This window comes from Mus caroli, unplaced genomic scaffold (genome assembly GCF_978045245.1).
Source record: "Mus caroli unplaced genomic scaffold, Mus_caroli_1 scaffold_4, whole genome shotgun sequence".
Lineage (NCBI taxonomy): Eukaryota > Metazoa > Chordata > Mammalia > Rodentia > Muridae > Mus > Mus caroli.
In genome coordinates this window covers 131,913,921-131,931,873 of record NW_028227259.1, presented here as the reverse complement: position 1 = coordinate 131,931,873, position 17,953 = coordinate 131,913,921, and the positions used below count along the sequence as shown (strand labels likewise).

Here is a 17,953-nt window from a genome sequence, read left to right as displayed (position 1 = left end):
GTAGATAAGGTCAACTATATACCAGGTGAGGTCAGTATCCACCAGAGCAGTCACACATTAAGTAGACTGTTGTCGAAATTTGTAATCCCAATCAGGGGTTTCTACCCTGCCTTTGACCATTTAGTTTCTGAATAAAAGATATATACAACCTTTATATTTATAATAAGCCTTATTCAGCACAAGAGCTGGACAGATATCCACCCTCTATGTTATTAAAATCTACTTTCCTATCCCTGAGTTATTACTTACTATGACTCATCTGGGCTGCTCTTAACTCCAATTGGCCAGTACTTGGGGCCATGTTTTCATGACTCACCTAACCTATGGCACCTTCTCCTCCATTTGCCTTCTTCTCTCTCTTTCTCCCTCATAATTTTCCTCTGACACCCCTCCCCAAGTGTAGAAACCCTAAAACCCACCTATGTCTCTTCTGCCCAGCTGTTGACATCTTTATTCATCAATCAGAAATAACCTGGGGGCAAGGTCACATAGTGTCACTTGGGTCTATCCCGAACTCTCATCTCTAGGGCAAACAGATCTTGAGGAACCAGTGTTAGCATTAGAATACAAGCAGCATCAGGCCAACCCACTAGAGTAGACTTCACACCAGATGACTATTCCATTATGAGAACCCCACAGCAGGTGGGGGCTTTTACTAGGAGATCAGCATACTCCGAACAGACATCACATGTCCAGTGTTTCTTGACTGCAAAGAAGCTGCTAACATATGATGGCAAAACCTCTTGCCTCCTAGCTTACTAAAACAATGGGCAAACACTATAGCAGGTAGCCAACAGCCAGAGTAAACTCTCTGAAGAGATGCTCCCCTGTCCTCCACACTCAAGTGTGTGAGAGTGGGTCACACTCTCCTCCTGTCTAAATAGCTCTATCTGCCATACTGACCTCACCCAGCAGTGGGAGAGAGGTAGAGACAGGAACAGACTCAGGATTGCCACAGCCTACAGCCAGGCTCCAGCAGGTTTGGAGACTGAGCTAAAGAGTATGCTACCTCTTCTTGTTGCTCAGGCAGAAGTAGAGAACTGACTTGAGGTCATATAGTTCTTCTCGCTGTCTTTGAAGCCAGTGTACTAAGAGGCTGTATTGTGCATTTGTGTTATGTATATGGATATGCATTCGATTTCTGTTGCTGTGATAAACACCACGTCCTATAGCAACTTGATGAAGAAACAGGTCATTTCACCGACAGCTCATGGTCCACCATTGAGGAAAATAAGGGCAGAAGCTCAAGGTAGAAACTGAAGCAGAGGCCATGTTAGAATTCTGCTTACCGGCTTGCTCTTCATGGCTTTCTCAGCCTTCCTTCTTACACCACTGAGGGCCACCTTCCCAGAGGTGGCTCTACCCACTGTGAGCTGGACCTACTCATGTCAATCATTAATCAAAAAATAAAAATAAAAATAAACAAACAAAAAACAACAACAACCAAAAAAACTGCTCCATAGAGTGACCTCCAGGCCAATGTGATGGAGGCATTTTCTCATTTGAAGATACCTCTTCCCAGATGACTCTAGCTTTGTCAAGTTGACAAAAGTTCAGCCAACATAGGACATATGTTTGTAGACGTGCCAGTGCCAGTCTGTGTGTCTTACGTATGCTCATGTATGTGTCTCTATGTGGATATATGTACATCTTGTGTATTGTATGGTCTGTTATGTATGGTTTTGTGTTGTATATGTGCCTATGTGTAGATTTCTGTGCCTGTGGGAACAAACTGTGTGCTGGGTGTATGTATGGATGAATCTTGTTTATGTATCCTGTATTGTGTGAATCATTGGTTGTATACATGTTTGTGTATGTACCTGCATGTGTACTGTATATTTGTGTGTGTGTGTGTGTGTGTGTGTGTGTGTGTGTGTGTATGGAGCATGTATTGCTTGTATGGTGTGGGCACTGTGATTGTGAAAGTACTCCAAAGTGTACAGTTTTATGGTATGTGACCCTGTGTGTATGCACTTGTGCACACATCTGTGTACTGACCCAGTGGTATCACAGATAGAATGTGATTACCTTCCGATTCTGAGGTGGACAGACATTATTTCTTAGATGGAGCATAGAGAATGAGGTGAACATTACAGCAAAAGACAGCAATCAGTTCTCCCTGCGTGGGATCACATTCATCCAACTCACAGAGAGATTTTTCTGGAAGCTTCAGAAACCCTTCCTCCACTGTTACCTTCAGTGGGGGAGGGTTGCTAGACTCAGCCTCCCTTGAAGCACCAGGCATCAGCAGAGACTGACCACACTCACAGCAGGAAGAAAATGGAGTCCAACCCACCACCTCGGAGCCTTCTATCTTCCAGCTGGACCTGCTCCTCAAGTTTCCCTCTCAGATGCTAGCCAATTATTAAGCCCTGATCACATAGTCTTATGTAGGGGATTTGGTATTTAAAAGAGAGAGAGTAGATATTCCTAGTAACAGATATGAATTCTTGGCAAAAATCAAACCTCCTTTTGTTTAGAAGGATGGACACCAGCCTGCAAAGTGCAGATAGGAAAGGAGAGAGATGAGCTCTCTTCCTAGCTCAGTGGATGATAAAATCAGACCGCCACCAGTTAGGAATTAAAAAGTGATAAGACACAGCCAGAATAGAGATAATCCATCCCTGACATGCTGAGTGTCACCTGCTCCCCTAAGGGTAGCTCTGGGGTTGGTTGCATGGTCCTTGGTCTCCTTATACAGCTTGGCTCTGCGCTGACAAATTCGAAAAGCTAGGCGTCCATATACATCTCCTGCTGAGATTTCCTAGCATAGTAGAACAGGCTGGTGGATCAGTGCTGGGTCCTGTGACTTTTTTGCACTGCATCCTGGCTGATTTTCTACACAGCGACTGGTTCAGATTAACATGTAATAAAAGGAAGCTGTGGAAGCCACAAACTGCCTTTGAGAATCTTGTTTTGTTCCTTCCAAGCTAAACACCATCCATGAAACATTGACTTTGGTCACCAGTGAGGGCTGTTAAGATGAGAAAGAAAGAAAGAAAGAAAGAAAGAAAGAAAGAAAGAAAGAAAGAAAGAAAGAAAGAAAGAAAGAAAGAAAGAAAGAAAGAAAGAAAGAAAGGGAAAAAGGGAAAAAGGGAAAAAGGGAAAAAGGGAAAAAGGGAAAAAGGGAAAAAGGGAAAAAGGGAAAAAGGGAAAGGGAAAGGGAAAAAGGGAAAGGGAAAGAGAACCAATAGTAGTAAGGAAGTAGGTAGAAGATGGGAGACTCAGATCCTGGCTGGCAGACCCAGGTCATCTGGTTCCCACACCCTGAAATCTTACCATTTTTTTAAAATCTTACTGTGCATAACTACCACATTCATGTCTTTCCTTATCTCTTGCGCTATCATGGTGGCCCCAAGGGGGGGGGGGAGCTTAGTCCTCAGTTTTACTTAAGTTCTCCCCATTCATCTTTTGTGCTAATCTCTCAGTCTGTCTTTCTTCTTTCAGATATAAAAGAGAGAGGGAGGGGGAGGGCATGGCCCCACTCAGTGATGCTCAGCTTAAGGGATATCATGGCAGTCTCCTTTCTAACTAGCAGAAGCCAACAGGTAATGTGTGGGTCTCTTGAGGGCTGTTCCCAGGCTGGGCTTGAATATGTACATTGTGGAAGATGGAGAAAGGGCTTGGGGCAGAGTAGGCTCTCCAGGGAACTGGAGGAGGAAGAAGGCAGAGGAAGTGCTTAGCCACCAGCATATCGAAGATCAAAGGCTTTACTACAACTCAAGCTGTGAATGAATGGAGACCTCTAAGCACAGAGTATAGAAGGCAAGAGATGGAGGCACACAGAGACCCCAGCTGTAGGCTGCTTTTGTGTCCCCAGGTTTCTTCTCATTGGTTGACATAGAGGCAAAGTCCCTTACTATCTCTAGCTGATTCCACACCTACCTTAAGCCATTGCTTTAGCTCCAGGTGAGCACAAGCCAGTTATATCCAAGAGAAGGTAAGATGGGTGAAACCATGGCCTTCTGTGGTCCTGCGGGTCATCTCTCTACCCATCCAAATCAATGCCCTCCATATGTGTTGACAATGTGACTGGATGCTACAATGGTGTCAGATGGCATTGATGACCACATTAAATTTATACCCATGACAATCATGAAGGAGCCCCCTCACTGGCCATACTGTTTCACAAGCCATTTATAATTGTACCAAAGTAGATCCTGGGCAGTCTCTGAGCCTGCCCTGTCTTCTAACAGATAAGAAAGTAAGTCAATCTTAATTTGTTTTTGGAGACCAGGCTACCCCCAAAACTCATTGCATAGTCAAGGATGACTTTGAACTTCTAATCTACTGCCTCCATTTCCTGAGTGCTGAGATTAGAGCTGGGTGCCCACCTGGGTTAATGTGGTGCCAGGGATGGAAGTCAGGGCTTTACATTTTCTAGGCAAGTACTCTATGAACTGAGCTAGAGCCCCAGCCTCCAATTCCAATCTTAGTTTGGAAGGCTTAATCTGACCCTATTCATCACCCCTGCCCACCCTTCTGTTGCTTATAGTAATTCACACCCCTTTAATGGTAGAGTGTCTCGTGGCTTTCTCTACGTTGTCTAACTGGCTTTTCCTTGAAGCCACAAGAAAATTTCACACACATACACACACACACACACACACACAGAAAGAGACAGACAGACAGACAGACAGACAGACAGAGACAGAGAGCGACAGAAGGACAGAGAGACAGAGAAAGAGACAGAGAAACTGTTTGCTGAAACTCCAGACACATGTTGACCCACTTCTCTTGCTCCACAGGAAGCAGCCATCAGCTGCTGGGTGCAGTTCAGCGACGGCTCTGTCACACCCTTGGACATTTATGATGAGAAGGACTTCTCCCTGATGGCTACGTCCTTGGACGAGAAAGTCGTCTCCATCCTCCAGGACCCCAAATTCAAGTGGCCTATCATTGCTGCAGAAAACGAAGGACAGGGGGCCCTGGTTAAGGTCGAGATGCTCATCAGTGAATCTTGTCAGAAGTCTAAGCGGAAGAGCGTGCTGGCTGTGGGAACAGCCAGCATCAAGGTTAAATTTGGACAGAATGATGCGAACCCCAACAGCAGTGAGAGTGGACACCTTGGGGCTGGGCTTCATGTGGAGAATATCAATGACAGGAGGTCCAAAAAGCCTTTTCAGGAATGGGGGAGCCCCGAGGGGCCATTCTATAGCAGCTCATCCATAGGGCTCATGGAGGGATGGGGCAGTACCACCAAGAGGCCAACTTTCCAGAAGAAGGAAGGCCAGGAAAACCTGTTAGATGACATCATCCTCTCTCAGACCATGGCCACAGACCTCACCAGCTTCCCAGACCAAATGGACCTCCTCCCCGGGAGCAATGTGGGCACTGAGGAACATGACCTTGATCAGGCAGCCAAGGGACTGAGTGACCTCGAAATTGGCATGTATGCTCTGCTGGGTGTCTTCTGCCTGGCTATCTTGGTGTTCTTAATTAACTGTGTGACTTTTGCCCTGAAGTACAGGCACAAACAGGTTCCCTTTGAGGAGCAAGAAGGTCTGAGTCACTCTCACGACTGGGTTGGGCTGAGCAACCGGACAGAGCTGTTGGGGAACCATATAAACTTCTCCTCCTCCCAAGAGGAGCAGATCACCGCTATTGACAGGGGTCTGGACTTTGAGGAGAGCAAACTCCTTCTCAGCTCAAACTCTCAGAACAGCATCAATGGACAGATGTTCAGGTCCACAGGAGCCATGCTCACAGACGACCAAGAACAGAAAAGCGAACCCCCTACCTCCCCTACCTCCAAAAGGAAAAGAGTGACATTTTCCACATTCTCCGCCATCTCCTCAGACGATGGGTGTCCTTCTGGGAACACCATGGTGTTGAGTAATGAGGATGACATTAAGTGGGTCTGCCAGGGCCTGGATCCTGGCGAGTGCACAGAACCTCACAGTTGCATGGAGAGGCTACATGAGCACGTATAACGGGGACACCAATGTTGTTCTTACCTTTCAGCCTTTAACCCACTTGGGTATGGGGAGTAGACATGTACCCAGGGGAGAAATGAGACAAGAGGACACCACAAGGGCAGCACTGTCCATAGAACCCTGGGAAATGATCCCCTGTTAGCTGGGGAGGGCCAGAGTCATGGTATCCATGCACTTGCTGGTGAATGATGCTTTGGTTCGACTTAGGAGGTTTAGTGTGCATGGCAAGATGTTGTCAAACCTGGAACAAAGATGCGCGTTTAAGGGTTCATCACAGGGAAGAACTCGCGCAATTTGGTTTCTTGTCAGATCCATGTTGCTCCGATAATCACTATTTCAGACCATGAAAAAAGAGAGGAAAAAAAAATCGAAGGCTCAGGTTGAGCATGCGTGGGTCAGAGGCAAGAGGCATGGCATTGAGTGGATCAGCACGGCTAACTCGAAGTATGCTCACAGGCAGAGTGTAGCACTGAAGCTGGCTATGGGAGGCAGGGTATTGAGCTGGTTCCCAAAGATGGGGGTCCAAGTTGGCCAGGGATTATTGACAGGCTAAGGAAGAGGTTAGCAGGGCAGAAAGGAAATGGGTAAACAAGCCCACAACTAGCTTTGTAACTACATGCCAAGAAACATACATACATATATACATACACACACACATACATACACACATACATACATACATACACACATACATGCACACATATACACATACATACATTATACACACATATACCTACATACATAAACACATACATACATAAACATACATACATACATATATACATACATACATACATACATACATAAACACATACATACATTACACACACATATATCACTGGAGCAGTTGAGAGAAACTTCCTGTCTATAGGACACTGGATACAAACCCCACTGCTCCTTAATGCAAATTCACAAGATTTGAACTTGATCACTACACTCTACTGACACTCTTCAGCCATTGGTTATGTGCAAGTGAGGAAAGAAGAGTGTTTCCCAGAATTTGCTCCCTGCCTCAAGTTCCCCTGAGCTTCCTGTCAACTTCAGGTGACATTCTATAGAGGAGGTCCCAGGGACACATATCCCTGTAAAGACACTGGTCTCCAGAGTGTAAACAGGACTCGGGGTGAATTCCCCACCCCGCCCTTGCTTTCCTAGAAACCACAGAGAACCTGTTTTGTGATGGGCTCTGCCGCCCCTCATATTGGGTCTCCTGTCCAAGAATTTGTCATCAGGGTATTTTAAGACAGAGCCATCTGTTCAGTGCAGGTTGGCTCTTTTGAACTGCAAGAGAAGAGTGTCAGGGACGTTGGCTTGCGCATGCTTGGACAGCATGAGAGGTGAGCGGGTATGGGTAGGTGTATGCATGTGTATAAGGGTATGCGTGCGTCTGCGTGTGGGTGTGCACACAGTGGGTAGCTGTGCATCTGTGGAGGCTGTGCGTGTGTCTGTGGGTGCGTGTGCGGGTGTAGCTATCCTTGCAAGCACTTGGACCCCCAAATCATCCCCAAAAGGATTAGCATTGCTTAACGTCAAAATGTCTCTACAATCCCTCAAGATGCTGAGTCTATGGAGATGGTAAGGGAGGCATGATCGGGAGATCCCCCACCCCAACCCTGGTCTCACTATGAAGTAAGGATGATGGGTTGAGGAGTAGCCGTGACCTTGAAGGGTAAAGGAGACTAGTCTCTGGGTAATTCTAACACTGTTATTTCCTTCTCTTTTCTTTCCCATTACTTTCTGTCTTCATTGCCTTGTCTCTTTCCTCATCTCCCTCCCCTCCCCCTCCTCTTATTATTCTTACCCGGATCATATAAGAGAACCTCTCTAGAGGACTGCAAGTCCCACCTCCTCTCCTTCCCCTCAAGGCCCTCTCCCCTCTGACTGTGGTGCTAATCCTTTTGTTCTGACAGCCAGCAAGCCACCCAGCTCCCAGCTCCCAGTAGACTCTTCTTTGTTTGGGTGGGTAACTTCACCACTGCAATCCTTTGCTTTCCATTGCCCACTTTCTGATTTCTTTCCCCTTCTTACCCATGTGATGTTTCCTTGACTACTGCAGCAGATGCCTGTTCTCAAATCCCTCCACGTGTAGAATGTATTGTAGATTGTAAGAATGTAATCTATATTTATAAACTTACTGACTGTAAATATAAAACATGCACTCTGCAGCTTCATGGCTGGCCTTTGTCTTTCAACACGCTGACCCCCCCTCCCCGACTCCCCCAACCCTCCTCCCAGGGCCCCTGGCATCCATTGCAAATGGCTTTCCCAATGCTATGGCTTTTGGTAAATGAAAATGTAGATTAAAGAGCCGGGTGCAATCCAATTACACCCTGACATCCTGTAATGCTGCTCCCGGCATCGAGGCGATGCTGACACATGATGACAGAGTGTACCATGTGCTGAGTGTCTCTCCTTCAGGACCTGAAAGGATTTGAAGATAAATCATATGTGTAAATCTCTCCTAAAAGCCTGCTGACAGATGGTAGATGGGAGCCTCAAAGGCAAGCATTTGGCCCAGCCTCCCCGTGTGCTGGAGCAATGAGGGCACTCTGTCCTCCCCTTGGGTTTCCTAAGTATTTACTCACAGCTGTATTCAAAACTTGACCTTGGCGGATGAGGCGGTACAGATTCAGAACACACAAATCGCTAAACACAGCAGTGGATATCTGTAAATACAGTGCTGGAGAGGCAGAGATGGGAGGAACCCTTGAGTTCATTGGCCACCCAGCCTAGCTGAACCTGTGAGCCCCAGGTTCACCAAGAGACCCTGTTTCAAAAAATAGACCGATGTCCAATGTCTCTAGTGCATGAACACGCACACATATACTAGCCTTGAGTTTCAAACTTCATTCACTGTGTCTCCAACATGGTTCTTCATAGAGAAAAGATAGCAGAGCACTGAAATGCCTGTGCACACACACATGCACACACACACACACACACACACTGATGAATGCTAGTCATTCAGCCATTTTTGGATCCACTCCTCTGTCAGTAATATGGAGCTGGGGAGGGACACATGTCACTCTCTCAGATCTTACATTTGGCGACATTAATAAAGATAAAATAATTTGGGCATAGACATATGTTTCACACACAAAAAAATAAAAAGATAAAACAAATAGCAGAAGGAAAAAAAACAACTATTTAAAACCCTGCTCCTTTTGCCTAAAAATACCCAGGTTCTACTGTTCCTTCCAACTGAATACACCATGAGAAAGAGCATAGTCAGTATGGATAGATGATCAGCAAGTATGGGACCCCTGAAGCTCAGAGTGTACTTGGAACAGAGTCTTAATTCCACCTGCTCCCTCCTTCCTTGAAGAAAACGGATTCTTGAAACCATCTCCACTACAGATGGGGGAAAAGAGAATAAGGAGCTGTGTGTTTTTAAGAGTTAGTAAAGGATATGTTTCTGCAGTGAGCACCATTCTTTTCTGAATCCCCTAGGCAAGCACAGAGTGTCTAGAGAACAGAGTGTAAGGGACTTGGGAGATGGCTCAGTGGTGAAGGATTTGCTGCACAAGAAGGAGGACCTGAACTTGGTCCTTAGCACCCACATCAAAAAGCTTGGCATGGGATCTGTGTGCTGGTGAAATAGAAACAAATATCTCTGGGGACTGACCGACAGGTCAGCCTAACCTACTCTGTGATACCCAAGTCACAGTGAGGGGCTCAGTTTCAAACCATAGAGCATGGGCCCCAAAGATGGCTCAGCCACTAAAGGAGCTTGCTGTACCAGCTTGATGACCTGAGTTCAATCCTGGAACCCACATGAAGGTGGAAAGAGAAAGCAGACTCCCTGAAGTTATCTTCTGACCTCCATACCCATACACATTCCATGGCACATTTGTGCTCACATGTGCACACACACACTAATGAAAAATAAACAAAAATTATGAAGAATTATAATTTTGAAAAGTTATGAAGATTGGGCTGGAGAGATGGCTCAGTGGTTAAGAGGGCTTGCTGTTCTTGCCAAGGATCCAAGTTTGGGTTTCCAACACCCACAAGGTGACTCACAACCTCCTGTGATTCTTGCTCCAGAAGGGAGACAACACCTGGCCTCTGCACTTACCAGGCATGGACACACCGCACATACATCCAGGCAAAATACTCACACACATAACACAATTAATAATAATAGTAAGTATCAGTGTGAACAGCGTGTGGGTAACAACAACTACAGTTGAACTCTGACCTCTCCACACGTATGGACACATGCGTACATGTTCATATACACACACGTACACCTATACAAACAGGTACACCCATACAAACACCCACCCACATAGAACAGAACTCTGTTCAAGAGTGAACACCTATACAAACAAGTGTACCTACACAAACACGTAGCCCCAAGGCACACAACTCTGCTTCAGAGTATGTATCTTGGGATACACAAGGTCTAGAGTTTGAGCAACTACCACCCAAAGTCTGGATGGAAAAACAAACAAACAAATAAAATCATTACCAGGTATAGAAAGCTATGCCCTCTTGCTCAAACCTGACCTGTATGCTCATTAGACCACCCATGATTGCCAGAGAGCAAAGAGCTTCCTATATGTTGGGAAGAGCATCCCTGAGGCCGCCATTACCATCTCCTCAGCATCACATCCAGAGGTTCTTTCCCTCCCAGGTCACTTCTAGGCAACCAGCCATGAGGATTTTGCAAACCAGGAACCTTGAACACTGCACTGTTTCTCATCTCTGGAGGGCAGGACCTTCTGGGGTAAAAGTATTGGTGGGGCCCACTCCTTCTAAGAATTTTGAAGCAAGAAGGTCTTCCCTGGCAGTTTGCTGGTGATCTTTGATGTCCCTTGCTCTTACAATAGTGCCTTGAGGCTGGAGTATAGCTCAGCAGTATGTACCAGGCCCTGGGTTTGATCCCTGGTATACTCCTCCCCCCAAATCACCTTCTATCTGCTTCTATCTTCTCTTTAGGTCTCTCTCAGGTGACCAAAGTTCCCTATAAAGACATCTACTTATAGGATTCTGTTTTATTTAGTCCAGTGTGACCTCAGATTACCTGAGTACCTGGAGACACATTTCTATTTAAAACATGGTCACACTCCAGCACTGGTATTGAACCGTCCTGTTATGGAGCTTGTAGTTCAACCCATGTTGTCAGCCTTTGCTCCAAAGTTTCTAGAAACTACTACCAGGACTGGCTTGTGTTTTGGGGCTCAGGCTCAGGCAGTCCCCTGGGGTTTCGAGGAAAGTCTCAGCCCCCAAAGCATTTTCTACACCCTCATTTCGTCATTTCTCACCCACTTTACAAATGAAGCTGTGCTAGGGCACCCTGGAAGTGTGAGCCAGTAAATACATGTGTGTGTATGTGTGTTTCCCTCTGGGAAAGCTCAGAACTGTGAATTCACCACCTGCTTGACACCTCCTAAAGAGCCCTCATTAGCTCCTCTCCACCTTGCTTCTGCCTTCACAGCAGCAAAACATTCAGTAAGAGGAGTATGTGGACCAGGGATGCTGTCCCGGGAAAGGCATAGCTTCTAGACCAGCAGCCACTCAACTGCTTAAAGGAGCATTCTGGGTGATAAGGCTGCCGGCCAGAGATCCAGATACATGACTGACTTGGCTCAGTGGAATCCCATGAGAAGAACTTGTTGGGTTCCTTTGACACGTGACTATGGAGAAGATGTAAGACCCTAGCAAAATGATGTAGGCAGGGAAGTGAAAGGCTTACACTTTAGTGTGTGTTGAGGGGCATTTCCTGGGGAGGGGTTTTGGGGGGGTACATACCTACAGGACTGTTGTAGCAAATTGCCTCTATCCATATGACCTAGAACAAGAATTTGTTCCCTGTCAGTGTCTTTCTTAGGGTTTCCATTGCTATGAACAGATACCATGACCAAGACAACTCTTATAAAGGACAACATTTAATTTTGGCTGGCTTACAGTTTCAGAGTTTCAGTCCAGAATCATGATGGGAAGCATGGCAGCGTCCAGACAGTCATGCTGCAGGAAGAGCTGAGAGTTCTACATCTTTATCAAAAAAAAGCCAGAAGCAGACTGTCCTCAGGCACCTATGAAGAGGGTTTCAAAGCCCGTCCCCATAGTGATGCACTTCCTGCAGCAAGGCTACACCTCCTCCAACCAAGCCACACCTCCTAATAGTGCCACTCCCTGGGCCAAGCATATTCAAACCACCACAGTGTCAGAGTCTTAAAGTTTGAAGTGAAGTTATCTCCAGATGCCTCCTGAGGTCTATGAACGCTCCTGGCTATGCCTGGCCTTCTACTGTGTCTTGATTTTTTTCATCTTCTCAGAAGAATACAGACCTGTTGTTCTACTCTAGTCCGACTACATTTTACTTCTATTACCAAAAACAAAAACAAAAAAACAAAACAACAACAACAACAAAAAAAAAAACCTGTTCCCACAGACACTAAGGGTTGGGACTTCAATGACTCTTTAGGAAGACACAATTCTATCCACTCTATGGAGAAAGATGCTCCTTGGAAAGAAAGAGGTCCTATATTGGTAGGTTTTGTTTTCAATCTTTCCACCAGGCATGGTGGCACAAGCCATTAATCCCAGCACTCAGGAAGCAGAGGCAGAAGGATCACTGTGAGCTCAAGACCAGCCTGGTCTACATAGTGAATCCCAGGAGAGTCAGAGCTACAAAGAGCAGGACCCTGGCTCAGAACAAGACAAAACATAATATTTCTAGTGCAAGTGATTTAAGACAACACATAGGAGCTGAAAAGATGGCTCACAGGTCAAAAGTACCTCCTGGGAACATGTACACAGTTGCAGGTACCTGCAGAGGCTTCAGATCCCCCAGGAAATAGAGTTACAGGCAATTGTGGGCTGCTCAGTATGGGTGCTGGGGACTGAACTCTGGTCCTTCACAAGAGCAAGTGGCATACCCCAAGTGGCATAACTTTTTAAATTATGTATGATACACATTGACACTAATCTATTAAATATGTCTTTAAGTAAACATAAAATAATGTCCTCTGTGGCTTTGTCAATCTTCCATACATCCTTATCATTATTCATTCCTCTTCCCTCCCTTCCTGCTTTTCCCAGTAAAGACGGGAAGGGCTTTTCCATGTCCACGGATCCTCCTCCCCAAAGCCCCCTCTCCCCCTACACGTGGCCCCCTTTAACTTTCCTGGTTTCTGTACAGATAGGGCTTCTCACCTACTTCTGGGTGACAGCTGTGGACACTGGTGACAGGTGTCACCTCCTATGAGAACAGTGGAGTTTGCAGAGCTTCGATGTGGGTCCTGACACATGGGTCCCTAAATCACCATATGGAGGAGCCTGGCCTCCATAGGACCTCCCATAGGCCTCTTCTTGACAAAGAAGATGCTGGCTCATGTACACCACTGGTCCATTGGGTACCTTGGCAGCACCCACTGTGGCCCAATTACACATAGTATGTTGAGCAGATGCTGCTGGTTCATTATGCAGTTGGAGTCCCTAGAGCACATCCTCGTGTCAGAGTGGGAATTTAGGTGTGCAGCCAGGGGCCAGATTAATGCCACAATCTATTATTTTCCCCTTTAAGGATTGCCCTGACCCAGCTGCCAATACAGGCCTGGCCTGAAGGAGCAGAACACACGGACTGTCTTGAGAGTGAAGAGATTCCCCAGAGGCTTAATTGTGAGTCTTATTACAAGGAATGATGGGACCTGACTGTCCTTCTCTCCTGGCTCTAGAGGGCTCATTAGGCAGCTGGGACTTGGCTGTCTGTGCCAGAGCTGCCCAAGAGCCTGGCTTTCCCTGCAACGACCTCTAGCTGACTAGTTTCTCCAGCTCCCTGATGGACTTCATCTCAATCTGCCCCATGGAGCATGTGTTTTGTTATGTCCAGGAACTTTATGGCTCTGAAGAAGCACGAACCTCTCTGCACCTACCCTAGCCACTTTAGACATTCCACACAGCTTAAGGTCTGGAAACAGCTGAGCTGAAGCCCACTTCAACTCCATCTCAAGAGTACCAGAGCTGGGCAGCCCTCCAGGCTGGAGCCTAGATAAGGCTTCAACTGTTCACAGGAGAGCTGTGGTTAGGAAAACACCCCTGGGCTCCTCTGAAAAATGCTTTCCGATGCCCAGACTTGATTCTGCAGTCCCGCTGGGGGAAAACAGCACAGACCATCGAGTTGTCCTGAGCTATAAGTTATTTGTCTGTAATACAAGTGTCTCTCTTGGCCTGAGCAACTTTAGAACACACCTGTGAATAGGAAATGCCGGCGTGTTCCATGGTTTTGGCAGGCTAACAGTGTTATGCCAGAAAGTTCTCCCTGGATCCCACCTCTGCATTTCAGTTGGCAGTTCTGACTGTTCATTAAAATGCTCTTTATCCATCTTTAGGTCCAAAGTGTCCTCCCTCCTCCCTCTCTTTCTCTTCTTCCCTTCCCCCTCTCTTTTTCCTCTTCCCTTCTCCCTCTCTTTCTCCCTCCTCCCTTCTAACTCCTCCCTTCTTCTCCCCCCTCCTTTTCCCTCCTTCTCCCTCCTTCTCCTCCTCCATCCCTTTCTCTTTCCTCTCCTTCCTCTTCCCTATTTCTCCCCTTCCTCCCTTCTTATCCTCCCTCTCCTCCTCCTCCCTCTCCTCCCTCTCCCCTCCTTTCTCCTCCTCCTTGACTTCAGCTAAGCCCCAGATCTGAGTTTGTACCTCTGCTTCACTGTGCCAAGAATGAAGCGATCAGGTGAACCTTGTCGCACCAGCAGAGTGGGCCACCTCACCGAGACAAGTAGTAACTAAGCTCCTTGTCAAGACAAAACAGCATCCAAGGGGCAGATAGGGATGAAGAAACTAGCCAGCTAGAGAGGCATTTGTGGTGAAAGCCAGGCTCTTGGGCATCACTGGAACATAATACGGTCAAGTCCCAGGTGGCTAATGAACCTTCTTGTGCCAGGAGAGAACAGCAGTTAAGTCCCATCATTCCTGGTGGCGTGGGAGCCTTGGGGACTTTATGTCACACTCCATGTCTGAGCCTGGATCAGCCTAGTCCAGATTTTGACCACCCTCCAGCTCTAAAAAGTCTATAGAGAAACTATAGCTCATGACCTCTAGCCAGGAGCCAATTAGAACCTCATCACTTCTGCCACAGAAGACAGACAAAAAGGCAGTGACCACTGTACCCCAGGAGACAGGTGAGCCCCAAAGCAAACATATTATTCTTACTTTGCAGGCAGGCAGAAGCCTTGGAGGGACCATCACTATCTATTCTTTTCTCACATCTTCTAAGAAGAAACCCAAGAACAGCATCATGGGATTAAGCCAGACAGCCTATTGCATGAATCGCTGATCCAAATTTTCCATTGGCCACCAAGAACCTGTCAGAACAGGTTCATGGGATCCTTGTGTCAGGCTGACTGCTTCTCACCCACTTTTTACACACACACACACACACACACACACACACACACACACCAGTAGCCTCTCTTCAGACTCTACAAGGGACAAACCTAACAGTTCCTTGCTGGAGTTGAATCTCTCAGTCTCCAAAGGTGGTTTCGTTAGCCAAGACCATCGTCCCTGACTTCCCATAGGGAAGACAGACATGGAACCTGGAGAGCCCCCCCCCCCAAGGTACAGCTCACACACCATGAGTGAGAAACTTCCCAAGTTAAGCTTTTCTCAAAATAAAATCTTAACTCAGTAATATTTTTAGTTTAATTTAATTTTATTTTTTTACTTATTCACTTTACATCCCACTCACTGCCCACTCCCAGTCACTCCCTCCTCTTCTCCTCTGAGTGGGTGCCCCCCCCCAGGTATACCCCCATCCTGGTACATCAAGTCTTTGCAAGGCTAGGTGCTTCCTCTCCCATTGAGGCCAGACAAGGCAGCCCAACGAGAAGAGCATATCCTATGTACAGGCAACAGCTTTTGGGATAGCTCTTGTTCCAATCAATCAGCAACCACATGAAGACCAAGCTGTACATCTTCTACATATGTGCAGGGAAGCCTAGGTCCAGCCTCTTTATGTTCTTTGGTTGGTGGTTCAGACTCTGAGAGCTCCAAGGGTCCAGGTTAGTTGACTCTGTTTGTCTTCCTGTAGAGTTCCTATCCCCTCTGGGGCCTACAATCCTTCCTTGTATTCTTCCATAAGAGTCCCCAAGCTCCATCCACTGTTTGGCTGTGGGTATCTATATCTGTCTGAATCAGCTGTTGGGTGGAGCCTTAATTCAGTTTTGAACGGCAAGGCTCCTCTCTCTCTCTCTCTCTCTCTCTCTCTCTCTCTCTCTCTCTCTCTCTCTCTCTCTCTCTCTCCCTCCCTCCCTCCCTCCCTCCCCCCCCTCTTCTCTATAAAGGCAGAGATGGAGACCCTGCTGGGCAGAGCTCTTCCAAGGAGAACTTCATGACTGGATTGGCTTAAATAAATGTTCTAAGCTTACGTGATTCCCATGTAACCTTCTGTAGCGTGGTCAAGTCCTGTAAACCTGCTTGCTAGCTGTCCATTGATGCAGGTGTTTCCTGCCACACTTCCTTACAGCAGGACCTGGGAATGGTTCCTCTGGGCAGATTCCACTCAGGGTCTCCCTTCGACATGTGGTCTGATAGATTCCAGCTGGGGCTATGATCATCTGAGGGTTTAATTCAAATTAAATGCATGCCTCTGAAGTAGCTCACTGACCAGTCTTCAAAGGAAAAGGAGGAATTTGGTCTTCAAAGGAAGCCTTGCCACCTGCATCTCAAGCAAGGTCTAGTGACATGTCCTCCTGACATGGCTGTCAGCTTCTCCCAGAATGGGTGACCCAAGAAGGGACAAGGAACATGCCACCCACCAGGGCTCTAAAGATCCAACTCCAGAACTCACACATTATAAACCCCACTATAGTCTATGGGTTTCACAGATTAGACTTAGTCACTGTTGGGGGGCAACCACAGAAGACCCTGAAAATGAGGAGGAGGGGATCATGGGAACCATTCTGAGAGTGGACGCCACGAATCTCTGAGTAGCCACAAAATGATCTTCCCCAGATGATAGGCTGACACCAAAGAGCTCAGTAAGCTGCTAAAGAAGCAATAGCTCTACAAGTGTTTCTAATTTATATATATATATATATATATACATATATATATATTATATACATATACATCATATACATATATATATATATATATATATATATATATATATATATATATATATACTGAATCCTGGTGTTCCAAATTGAGTCTGGAATGCACCAGATTCCACTGACTGTGTTCTCAGTCTGAGCTCTGCTGCCTACTACCTCAGCACTCACCCAAAGTTAGAAGAAGGTACTCCTTCCCCACGAGGAGTCTAGATTTCCCTGTTCCTACAGAAAAGGGGGATGGGGAGCAGAAAAGATCATCGGACATCAGCCACAGTCTCCGAGAACTCCCTTGGTACCTGAGTCTCTCCATGAGAAGGGAAAACTCAGTTAAGGAAACAGTCTGCGTTCAAGCTGTTTGTCTGAAGGCCTTCCCAGAATTTAGATGTGAAATCCCCATTAGAGATAAGCTGAGGTAAGTCGGCCCATGCCCTCTCTGAACTGTTATTCGGGTATCTAACCAATGAGCTGTTTTTCATAGTGAATACTTGGGGCGGGGGGGGGGGGGGGAGTCGGGTGGACTTGACTATACTGTGAGATTCCCCTATGGGCTATCATGACTGTTTCTTCCCAACTATTTAAAATTACATTTATTTACTTATCTGTACACGTTCATCAGGGAGGCATATTTGTGTGTCACACATTAGTATGGGAGGACAGAAGGGAGTCAGCTTTCTCCTTCTACCATGTGGGTTCTGGCGATCAAACTCAGGTCATCAAGCATGGTGGCAGGTGCCTCTACCTGCTAAGTCACCTCATGGGACCTCTTCCTGGCTTTTGAGACATTTCAAAGTCTATGGGAAAGTTTGCAAACAGTACCTTTCTCTCAGATGACTGAGACGAAATCAAAGTCAATTAATAGTTCCCATTCGTTGACATGAAAATGGATAGACAAAGAGCCATGTGTCAATAAATAGATCTCGAAAAAAGGATAACTGTTACTGACAATGTTGATGAAATTAC

General features: G+C 46.4%; 1 protein-coding gene across 1 annotated transcript in view; it reads left to right on the top strand.

Moving 5' to 3' along the window:
- The window catches only part of Tmem132d (transmembrane protein 132D), a 681,893-nt gene extending 673,888 nt beyond the window's left edge, over window positions 1-8,005 (top strand). Inside the window, exon 9 of the mRNA XM_021163504.2 lies at window positions 4,749-8,005. Coding sequence (XP_021019163.1) covers window positions 4,749-5,933 — 1,185 coding nt within the window. The 3' untranslated portion in view covers window positions 5,934-8,005. The remainder of the gene's footprint in view (window positions 1-4,748) is intronic.
- The last annotated feature ends 9,948 nt before the right edge of the window (window positions 8,006-17,953 follow it).